At 44.4% G+C, this 12,593-nt stretch overlaps 1 protein-coding gene across 1 annotated transcript in view; it reads right to left on the reverse strand.

Annotated features, from left to right (window-relative positions):
* MYO1H (myosin IH) overlaps nucleotides 1–12,593 on the reverse strand; it is a 570,182-nt gene that overhangs the window by 131,448 nt on the left and 426,141 nt on the right. Inside the window, exon 22 of the mRNA XM_069212716.1 lies at nucleotides 5,283–5,367. Within this exon, the coding sequence (XP_069068817.1) occupies nucleotides 5,283–5,367 (85 nt within the window). The remainder of the gene's footprint in view (nucleotides 1–5,282; nucleotides 5,368–12,593) is intronic.

Here is a 12,593-nt window from a genome sequence, read left to right on the forward strand (position 1 = left end):
ACCATTTGGACATGTTCCTGATTTTAGGTGTGAATTGATCCTCTTGCAAAGATCACATTTTCAGCCAACTGAGTGAAATCTACTATTGGCACACAACAGAATGCATAGGACATAGGACATCATTCCTAGGTGGGACTGCAAGGATACACTGTCACTGTTGTAAGCGCCCTAGATTCCTGAAGACAGGGCCTGAAACTACTTGATTCCCTCTTGTGACAGGGAGTAGTCTCCAAAACTGTGTTCAGGTTCATTTCCAGGAACGGAATGCACATGGAAAGTTAAAGGCACCTGACCAGGATGGATGAAAGGCTCTGACTTTGAAAAAGATTCGGGCATACATCATTTGAAGTCTGCAACTTCAGATGAGTTACTCCAGACGCTCCAGATGTCCCAGTACGGAAATATCTGGTGTCCTTTTTAACCTTAGAAATGCTGCCAGAGGGGCTACGTAGTTTGCAAAAATTATTGGAGCTGACTTGAGCATCCTTAACTGATAATGGTCTTTGGCTATTTAAGACTGCAAGTATTTGCAGTGTCCGGATGAATTGGAAAATACACGTAGGCATCTTCCAAATGCAGTACATTCATGTGCTTATTAATTTGAAGGAGCTGGATGATGTCTTGTAGTGTGAACTACCTGAATGATTGTATTTGTTGATAAATGTGGATCTGCCTCCGCTGCAAAAGGACTCACCACTCCCCAGATATTTTATGTGTAAGAAAAAGCCTTGAGTACGATCCTGAATGGATTTGGGGATAGTATCCAATGTCTCCAGGGCAATCATGGAAAGAATCTGCTTTTGCTGCAACAATAGATGTTGATGGGTTATCTTCTGTGGCGGTGCCTTGCAGAATCAGAGGAATGTGGAAATCTTGTCTATTATACATCATTGATGAAATTTGTCTATTGAAGTTTGTCTACAAGATTTGCAGAACTCTCACTGTGGGCTTATCACAATACTATGGTTTCTCATAATGTTCATGAGCTGGATAGTCGTTATGGTGCTGACCATAACCCCATTGCATGCCCTTCTCTTCGCCTTCATAATCTCTGCTATGGTCCTCTTAATTATTTCCAAAATGGTGGTGTTCTTCCTTATTTTTAAATTCTTATTTTCACATGTAGCTGAGTAGGGCCGGTACTGGGTCCAAATGAATGCTCATCTTTCTGCTTTTTCCGCTGAATAAAAAAGTCTCATAGGAGGACAAGGTGGCATCTGTGAGACTTATCCTGCAGCTTTGGTGGTGTTATAATGTATTGTAGTGTGGTGTAGTGTATTGGTCAGAAGGAGTAATTGATTGGGATGCCATCGACAGTAGGACCAAGTAGGAGTAGGAGTAAGAGCTGTCATAAGTAGAAGTACAAATAGATACTAATACCATTAAAAATAGGAGTGAGTGTGGAGTATCTTTTTGTTTGAGATTTCAAATTTTATTTATTTCTCCAATTTGCTTAGTCATTTAGAACTCATGTTTTAAGTAATAAACTGAAGAGGCTGGCTACGAATCTGCAGGAAAACTGATATTTTGATAACTGGTTCAGCTGAGACAGAAAATTATTGTATTTCCTTATGTATAAATATTGAGACAGATACTAAACAGTGATCAGCAGATTGTACGCAGTTTTCTGTAGCGTTAACCCACTGCTTTATCTAATAGATTTAAGAAGAAACATATCAGAAATGGGATGTTTCTTTTAATCTTTATTTTAGACTGGGGTGTTACTGTATGAAGCAGAGGAGAGGAGAGGTCTCAAACTATATAAATACATACTAGAAGCTCACCTCGGCTATAGCTCAACAGAGTATGTTATGTGCTAACGGTATCATTGTTCAACAGTCAATGGGGAAGTGTAAAACTGCATGCAACATACACGCCTAAAAAATCACGGAAGCAAAAGACTGGGTTATTTCTTCATGTTAAAAAAGATCAATGCCCTCCATAGATCCGTTTTTAAAAGTTTCAGAGTGTGAATGTTGTTTCACATCAATTTTTTGAAAGGTATCCGATTTATCTCACTGTTACATGATCAATACCGAGACTAAGGATTTATAGATTTTATGTCTGCTTTCCCCTGGGGAAGATGGTTGACACATTTTGAATCCAATTGCTCGAAGTTCTCTCTAGGACACAGGTCTGGTGAGAGTGATTGTATTGGGGAATAATGCTTAAGGTTTAGGATTGCAACTGGGAGCATCAAAAGATGGGGACAAAGGACTTACTGGATATGACCAAGCTTTGTGTTACTTGTCTAGATTATGCAAGGGCGCCTCCTTCAGCGGAGGAGTGTTACCCCCATGCAAGCAGCGGCAGCTGCTAAACCTTTACCAGAAAACAATAATAAACTGAGTTTATTATTGTTTTCTGGTAAAGGGGTGGGGCCACGGGGGTGACGAACAGCGAGGGGGAGCCAAACACACATGCGCATTAGGGTCTCTTCAGCCCGGCAACACAGCCTCCGTCAGGATGCGTCAGGATTGGCCACAGGACAGGCTGGGAGCCTGTGCCTACCCGCAGCGACGGAGGAGAGGAGCGGCGCGGTGGTGAGGGAAGGTATGTGTTTTAAAAAAAAATAATTAAATTACTGTTCATTGCCCCACTCCCCCCGCACCACCCTGCGAGCCGCTACTGAGGTTATGCCTTCAATGTGTCATCACACAAAAAATAGAAATGGGGGTGAGGGATTCTGTCAGTAAGGGTTGTATCTTAGAAAATATCCAGTGGTGTTATGACACCCAATGATAGGTACATAGCCTATTATCTTCTTTAATGAGGCAAAAAATCACTGATGAAATGTGGAGTAGCAGCCTACTGAGGATTGCAAGGAGCCTTGGTTAACAACTCAATCACTTCCCTGACCTGGTGAAACTAGTTCCAAATGGCTTCTGCCTTGAAGCACATATTCCTTTGTGACTGATGCTGCACTGCCAAGGAAACACACCTGAGGATAGGGAATAATACCAGTGCTTAACTTGTTCTTGTTTTTTTCCGATGCAGAGCACCAACACGTATTTTTGAGGGCTGGCACTTATATTTTTGCCTCAAGCATTTACTGTGAGCAAAAGGCACATATGGGAAAGACAGAGAAAGAGAAAAACGAAAAAGCGTCACAATGGGAGAAAGCAGAAATCCGCAAGAGTGAGCTGAAGGGGCAGGGAGTGGCTTTAAATGTATTGAAGAGGACCGAGATAGCTTCAGGATTACACTGCCTCAATATTGCGTGTTCGCACATTTAATTGCAGCAGGCGCATGTTTAAGAGGAGGGCTTTGGGCACTGGTGTGTTTTTATTTACAAATTAAGCACTGAATAATACATCTAATAGCTAAAAACATGACGCTGAGAGAGAAATACTTCTCTGAGTGGATCTAACATGTGATTCCCATTGTGTCAAAACAATAGCTGGAACGGACTGGCCCAGAGCAACAACTGGTTGAAGAATGCTGCTCTTCAAGCACCATAAGGATTTTCTTTTAAAGGAAGAAATTCTGAACATGAGGGAAGGGTCCATGCGTCCAAAGTTCTTGGTGATTGTCACTGTGATGATAAGTGTGTACAGTGGAGGATTTACTCCCAATTTGAACCCTCGCCCATGGTGTAGAAAGCGCACTTCAGCCACATAAGTTTTTTTTCCAAAAGAATGGGATGGGGCCAGACAGTTTCAAGCCATATCCCCACCCCATAATTAATCTTTTTTTTTTTTACCCACCTAGGTGAAGATTGGAAAACGTATTTCAATCTGTCCATAGGAGGGATGAAAGCCCATTGAATTGAAGGTTTATATAAAAAAATGGGATGGGGTCCGGCCCATCCTCACATCTGGCTGCGCATGCACTTCTAGAGCCCCAACAGTCTTCCTGCCCAGGGCAAGCTAGAAAAAGTGTGGACTCTTTTGCGCATAATCTTGACTTAGGGGGCCAGAGGAGTGGGGAGTAATAAGAATTTCCTCTCTTGCCATCATTAATGGCTTCACTATTCTGGACACCTGACAGAGCAGGATTTTTGGCTAGCTCCATATTTCTTGTCTAGCAAGTAGCCAGTGTTTGGGTTGCCACAGGGCTCTTCTTTTAGAACAACATTATTTAACATTTATATATTCTCTCTTGCTAAACTCATTGAATCCTATGAGTGATCACATCCTGCAATGGTCACAAATTCCTATACGGACAATACCCAGCTGCTCCTCACTTTTGACCATTCTTCAACAGACATATGATCCACTTTCCATGTGTGCCTGGTAAATTTGCTGCATTGGCTATGGGAAGGTCATCTAAAACACAATGCAGAAAAAAGCATAGACTATTTTATTTGGGCAAGCGAATTAACAGTGGGTTAATGCCTGTTGGCCCAAAGACCTACCTTCTATACCTTTGCCCACCTCAGTAGCCAAGAACGTGGGTGTTAGGATCAATGATAAACTCTCTCTTCTTCCCCAGATTCTGGTTGTGGTTGAAACCTGCATTTCTTTGCTACATCCCGTAAAGACATTTTTTTATCCTCTTGCTTAAGCAGGCTGTAGGACAGTTGCCCATGCTTTGATAACAGCCAGTTTGGATTGTCATTATTCTGGATTTGGGTATTCCAGACAAATGGGTAAAAAACTTCAGACAGTACAGAGTCCTGAGGCTTGCCCCATTCTTGGCATTTGCAGACAAGAATCAGTTGCCTGACATCTGTGAGACTTGCACTGACTCTCTATGAAGAAGAGGATTCTTTTCAAGGCACTTACTTTCATCAATCTGGCCTTTAATAAGCAGGACCCGCAGAATTTAAGCAACAGGATGCAACATTACTATCCTTCTTGAACCCTCTGTTATGTTTGCTTTTGGGGTCATGGTGTCAAGAGTCCATGGGGTGGAGGACAGTGGCTGTTCCTTTTTGATTTTTGTCGTATCTAAAGGGGGTTGTTGTGGACAGATCTTGGGCGTTGCAGCACTGGGACACTTTGTTGAGTAGTCATGCTCTCTATAAATCTGTCATTCATTTATCCAGGCTTCAGGTTGTCTGGCAACCAGGGAACACCACGAACCCAGCCATTTCTGAAACCTAGAGACTCAGACATCTCTAAAGTGGTGAGGCTTGCATTGATCATACCAGCATTTCTTACCAGAAATGCCTGCAAACATCAAACTTTGGCTAAAATCATGCATTTTCCGCAAATATCTGTGAGGAGAAGTTTTGGAATCTGCAGGGATCCCCACAATGCCTGCCACTTAGTTTCCCATACCAATTCTAATTCTAGTGCCAAACATTAAGCTACCCCTTGTCAAAAGCCAAAATTTACCTTTTGATTGTCTCCACGGCCCATGCCCTCTTCCTGGCCTCCCTTCGTGCCAATACTCCTCTCCAGCAAGCTTCTAATTTTATAGCTATAAAAGGACAGAAACAGAAACTGGTTATGTTTGGTAAATATTTTGTCTCTTTTAGACAATAGGTAGGTATATTTTAGTAGAACAGATTTGATTGTGCTCTAATGTGATGATAAAAAACTAACTAGAATTTTAATACCAAAATAGACATATATTTTTCAAATTTCAATATTCAATTTAAAAATATTTACAGTCTGTAAAAAACATAACATCTTCAAATTGTCCCAAATTGCAAATAGAAAAAAAATAGAATTATTACATACGTCAAACAAGCAAATAATCCTTCAGGGAAGTTCATGATTTAAGGGACCATTAATTTAAGCAAGTACTTTCAAAGCCAATCCCTCCCACCTTTTTTACCTATTTGATTTGATGTACAGCACTGGAAAAAAGAACGAAAAAAGGTGTGATGACACAGCCATGGCTGCGTGGGCAAATTATTTTTTATTTACTGATCCAAGATGGTAGACATCACCTGCCTTGGTAAAAAAAAAAAGTGAAACTTTACTTTTGCAAATTGCTAATGCAGAGCAGGCTGACAGCAAATAGCAGTTGCTGGGCCTGGCAAAAATATGAATAAATATAAAATATTTTTTAAAGGCCAATGAATATGGAGGAGCAATGAAGGAGTGGGTGGGTGGAAGTAACAGGGAGTTAGCGTGGCGCGAGTTAGCAATGGAGGCGCTTGAGGCTGGGCAAGGACGGGGAGGCAAAAAAAAACAGAAAAGGAAAGCAAAGCAGGGGTAAGGAAAGCAATGGGAAACCATGGTACCATGATGTGGCTGATCGAGCAAGCCCAAGCGTATGGAGAGGTGAGTGCGTGAGGGGAGCAGCAGGTGAAGTAAAGAACCAAAAAATTCTTGCACTCTCATGGAGTGCTGAAAGAAAAAGAAAATAAGTAGTTCCTTGAATGGGTACAAATGGAAGAGGACATCCATTCAAAAGAATGGTAAAGAAGATGTGCTCCGGGGACGACCAAGCACAAGAGCAGAAAGCAAAGCCATCAATTAAAAAGCACACAAATGAAAGTGACGAGAATGTCACAATGGTAAGCTGTTGGTTGACAAGAGGTCTTTCGTAAACAGAGAGCTGAAATCTTTCTGTAGGCAAGACCTAAAAATGTCATCGTGGCCTACAGACAACAGAATTTTAACCACGTGTCAAAAAATTAATTTGCATGTAACTTAACCTGGAAGATACATAAACTGTGTGAGCCGCTTTCACCTCCCTTGCACATAATGGACGCAATAGTCTATTTAGTTCAAACGGAGTCATGCCTCAGTTGCAGCATTTGGTGCAGATGACAGTGCAAGTACATTGAAGGAACGCACGAGTCATAATAATGGCACCGTGCCAAAATTAGAACAATTCCGCAACAAATCTAAAACTATCATCTACGTTATGTTACGTTTTGTAATGTTATGGCTTTATTAATTGCAAACGTTCTTTCTCCCTAGACAGGAATCTTTGTGGTAAAACACAAAAACGTTGCTCCGCCCTGCCAACATGCTAGGAAAACAACAAAATACCCCACTACAATATTCATTTATTGGGAATATCTATGGATTCGGTTGTTGACAAGGGAAAAGGGGCAAATATTTCCATTTCATAGCTTCTACCACTAAAAGGATCGACCACCAACTGTCTTTAAATTACCCTGTGTAAAACAATTTAAGATATGTCTCTCAGGATTTTCTTCTGGCTCCATGTCTGTGCTTTTCAAATCAGATTATTTTTCTCTTAACAAAAGCCCATCCCACCACCTCTGAAGGAGCACAGGGGGTTCTACTGACTGCAACTGTCGAGTTTCCAATGCCCTCATTAAAATAACACCTAGTTCCTATTATTATCCGATCAATTATGCTAGTTGATTGATCATAGCATGGACCACGCCATCTTTAGCTTCTCAATCAGCTTTCCCCACCACCCGAGAACCTCTGCGAGTGGCCCTGACTGCTGACACTAGAACAACCTATCACAGGTGTGTGGGCTTCTGCCCTCCACAAAAACCAAGCAAAACACAATGGCCACTTATCAAGTGACATCAAATACTTTTCATGGCTCCTGGGGCCTTTCAAAAGCCTGGGGGGGAGGGGGTCTGCCGCACCCGCCCTCTCCCCATAAAAATTGAAAACGATCCCCTAGGGATAGGGTCCCTGGGACCTTACCAACACTCAGGGAGGGGAGCCCACACCCCCTCCCTTTCTGCAACCTGAAAGATCAATAAGAGTGTAGACCTTTTACATGGATCGATCATTCTGGGCCGATTCTTCAGGCATGATTAGATGTACTTTTATGTATACATCTATACAGTTTCACTTGTATATAGGCAGTCTATGGTTTAGATGAGGACGTAGTGGTTCATGTATTGTTTGGCTTGCTGCTTGCCAGCCTCTTGGGATGACAAAGAACCTCATCTCTCCTCCCCTCCTGTCTGGCAAGGACCTCTGTGTTGAAAGTGCTTCTGCTTCCGCCACAGATGCATTTTCGTTGCAGGTGAATTGCGAGTGGCAGACATGCTAATGCAGCCTGCTCAGCATTCAATTTATTACTCCAGAATAGCCCTGGGGTACAGGACGTTTTCTCTATGCACGTGGAAGTCAATGTTTGTTTTCATTGCACAGGACTGCCATGTATTTTACTGTGGACCAAAATCACTGGGTCAGAAAATATGCCTTAGAACCCCCACCCTAAATAGGTTGGGCCTACCAGTGCATAACAAGTGGTGACCTGGTGCACACTGGTTGCTGTCTTTGATTGATCAGTGGATCTATTGATGATGGCACCATCGGTGGCTTCGCTGGTGGTTGATAATTTCTAACAGTCTAGAAGGGTGATTTTAGAATCGCTGACGATCTGCTTATTTAAGCCATTTATTCTGGCCCACTACATTGTAAGCCATCCCACTGGTCTTTTAGAGTGACAAGTCAATTCAACAGTGGAATAATCATAAATTAAAAAAAATATATGCTTTCATGATCATACATTATTTTATATAATGCTGCATGTAAATAAACTGTGCCACCACCCTTCTTAATAAGTACTTTCATGCTGAAGAGGGATTCAGAGCATGTGAAGTTCGTGTGGAGTTCACTTACTCATGCAGCAGGAAGTAGGACTTATTTTTTATATAACTTTTATAAGATTTCCCCTAAAAATTCTGTATACATCTTTAATCCTTATGTGAGGAGAATGGTTAGTCTCTACCTATCCTTTCGTTGGGCTTTAGCTGCAGAGAGACAGAATACCCTACAATATTTCTGCACATTACTTCACTCTACAGGATGTCAGTGGTAACCGACGTTCCCAACATCTACCCATTAGAAACTCACTAACACTTATGAGCTCATTACTTGTACAAACTGGGCCTAGAACATTTCCAGGGGAAATACGGTTACTGCATGCTGTGTCGGCCGTTTTTGCACACAATTACAAATTGAAAAGGACAGCAGGGTGGTGTAACATTCTTTGCATCTGGCATTACTTCACTGGCATCTTCTTCGTTCATTGTTTTGACAGAATATATTTATTCATGCTTCAACTGGAATCTGCATAGGCAAAAAACAGGGACTAGGGGTGTGTGGCTTGGCGCTGATGTGTTAAGAAGCGAACCGGCGGAGCTCCTGGCTGAGCTTTTCTATTCAGACCCATCCAGCATGAAAATTGAGGGATCTTGCCCACAAAATTTGACACGGGCAACCCCCTGATTCTTCACTGCTGTGCGACAGATGCCCTGCTTGAGCAGTGCAGTGTTCTGACCTTGCAAGGGGGACCGGATTGCACTGCTGCTCCGGGCAAAGATGGTGACCGTCGATGCAATAGCCTGTGCATGACTGACAATGGACACCCCTGGCCGGCCTTCCTTCGTGTCCTGTGTGCCCTGACTGAAGTCGTGGGTGGAGATGGCTGCCGGACTCCACCGAAGATACTTGGGGCCTCCCCCCACATTCTGCTTGAGTGAAGAGGGCGACTTGGACATGCCTGAGCTGGTGGGGCTGCCCCCCACAGAAAATCTTGTTGGTGGTTGCGGGCCTGGTGAGTTTTCACCCTCCAGCCCAGCAGGAAACAGCCCACAACATTGACCCTGGCTCATAATAGAGCTGGCAGCAATGTTGAGATGGATCGGGTGCAGCAACACCCGTCGCGCTTTTCACTGTCTGTCAAGCATGCCAAGTGCATGGGCAGTAAAGGGGCCCCCATGGGGCCCCCGTTGCCCCATCTCCACCAGCTTTTACATGACGGTCCAACCGCCATGTAAAAGCCGGTGGAGAGCGGACTCCAAATCCCCAAGGCAGTGCTGCTTTAGAACTGCCCTGGCAGATTAGGACAGCCAGCCCCTGAAATGGAGAAGTGGCGGTGCTGGCGGACCAACCGTGGTGCAACTGCCACGGTCGTAATGTGGTTGTCGGACTGCCACATTGGCGGCAGACCGACCACCACGCCAGGATCGTAATGAGGGTTAGAGTCTGCCTGGAGAACAAGGGTGAATCCCTCTGCGCCCCCGTACCTGATAAGCGCCAAAGAGACACGCAGCACCACTGATTACTTAAATGCAGATGGGTGTTTTTGGGACATTAGATGCCACCTGGGTGTGGTGGACGGGAACCGCCTCCAACCCGAACTGTGTCCAATAAATACAAGGGCCCTTGTACTAGATCCAACAGGGTGTAACACCACAAAGTGCGAGTGGTGCACTGTAACTGCCCCAACAGTATTTTGGGGACATTCTGGCTGGCCTGATCTGAGACACTCACTACCAGTGGCACAAGGCATACTTGAGGGGACTGGGGCACTCCCCTGCCACCACACCTTCGGACCACTTCGCGGTGGGCAGGTTTTCAGAGAAAAGCGACGCAAAAGACCCTGATCCAGCTCAGGACGCTGTTGAAATTGCACTGGGGATCATGGTTGGGCCTGTGGGCCCTGACATAGAGGGATGCCATAGCGCTACACTAGACAATGTTCTACAAGCAATAGCAGCATCCTGCGAGGCACTGGAGCCCAAAATAGATACCATGCACACAGACCTGGGACTCCTCTGAGACAATCACATTGCCATAGTATTTCATTTTAAAGACAGAGACCGTATCTTGTCCCAGACCCAACTAAAGGGAGATTTCACTGTGGAAAATAGCAGAGTTATGATATTTCTTGTCTTCTCTAAGGCAGTACAACAGCAGAGAACGTCCTTCACAGAGGCCAAACATCAACTAAGGAAAATTGATCTTACCTATGCGATGCTGTTCCCCGCTTGAATCAAGGTCAACCATAACAATTCAACACACATTTTCACTTCTCCGCTCCAAGTCTGGGAATGGATCGAACAACTCCCTTGTCGGGAGGGTAGCCCTTCCAGGGACGTGCAGCGTCGCTCCTAAAGAGGCCAGAGAAGACAGGCAGAATCTGATACAGGGGTGATTCACTCCTGCTCCCAGGCTTTACAGGAGTGCAACCATATGGTGGTGGAATTGGCAACTATCAGAGGGAGGATGTCCACTCTCCCATCAGATGAGAGTTGAGGAACTGGTGGACTCTGAATTCAGGCATGGCCTCGAACAAATTGGGTGCCACAGATGTTTCCCTTTCACAGGTTATGCCCAGGACAGCAGCTGAACTAATTTGATATCCTGTTACAGGAAGTAGGTGGCCGAACATATGCTGAGGGGGCGAGTAATAGAATGCACCCTACACTCTGCAATGCTGAGGGGGGAGAAATACTGGTTATGTAAACTCCTGTTCGCCAAATGTCGCAAAGACCCTGAAACGGAGGATCGAAGAAAATTCCAATTACATGATACCTCACAAAACTAGCCAGGGCATGATTATACCACTTTGATTCTGCTTAATATCTGAATGGCAGGTGGCAAGGCCTGGGGACTCACTACAGATAGACTGCCCCCTCACCCTCTAATTGTGCATAAGATGAATGCACAAATGTTGCCTAGTTGGCTGCTGGTTTGGGTGTGGGTGTGTTTACTTCTAGTCCTGGGACTGGGAAGTTGGGATATTGTTGTATTGTTTTAGTTTAAACTGCTGTTGCAGGGCCCACCCACCGCCACCACCCCACTCTCTAGAAAATGGACAAGACACCCTGACTCTCCTTTTGCTCTCACCCTATGGAAAGAGCTGCTGGAAAACTACTCAATAATTCTACCATGGCTTCTCCCAAGAAGTATACATTAATTATTTGGAACACCAGGTTCTAAAGAGCAGGACTAACCGACACCAAGTGCAGGCGTATTTAAAAAGGCAAGAGCTCATATTGCAATACTGCAGGAAAACCACTTGACAGGCCTGGAGAGGAAGGTGCTTCGCAAATGCTGGAGGGGACAGATGTATGCCACGATGTATTCAGCTTTTGCGAGGGATGTCCTGAACTGAATCCTTCATGGGTCCCATTTAAAAAAACGTATGCACTCATAGACCCCAATGGGAGATATGTTCTTATATCACACAGGCCAGAGGGTCAGGATTTGACCATTATTGGTCTTTATGCACCCAACGCTGATCAGGGGAAATTCTTTGACATGCTGTCCCACACATTAGCACTATACCTGACTCAACTGATCATTTTGGGGGGAGACCTTAATAGTGTCACCAACCCTACCCTTGACTGGTCACACCTGCCCTTGAATAATTCTCCTGTGATAAGGCTGGCACAAACATTCTGTGACTGGCAACTGAGATGGGGGTTCATGGGCTCCTGGAGGAGACTACACCCTCTGGACAGGGGTTATTCATTCTTTTCTAGCATGCACATGTTACATGTCAGATTAGATGCCTTCTTTTGCTCACCAGGAGTACACCAAACAGTATGACACACAGAGTACCCCTGTCACACAATATTGAATCACAATCCAAAACTGATGCCACTCAACTGGTAAAGGGAATGACCCAAAATTCCAGACTGGTGAGTTCGTGTAGAAGCTCTAGATGACGCAGTGCTCCAAAAGATCATTGATGAGGCCATCTGAAACTACTTTTTAGAGAATGTAGGTTCACTAGAGCACCCCCTGATGGAGCGGGTCCCCTTCAAGACAGTTTTAAGAGGCAGGTGCATTTCTGGGGTGGTGGGTGTCTGACAAACTCTCCTCTGGGAAGTTGAGACTCAGGGGGAGGCCTGGGAAAAGCTTGTCCCGGTAACCCAGCTTCAACTCCTTGAAACTAAAGAACAGCTGGCAGTCAGCCTTGACAAAATCAGGTGTTTTGATCACCGGGAATACATG

This window comes from Pleurodeles waltl, chromosome 11, assembly GCF_031143425.1.
Source record: "Pleurodeles waltl isolate 20211129_DDA chromosome 11, aPleWal1.hap1.20221129, whole genome shotgun sequence".
Taxonomy (NCBI): Eukaryota; Metazoa; Chordata; class Amphibia; order Caudata; family Salamandridae; genus Pleurodeles; species Pleurodeles waltl.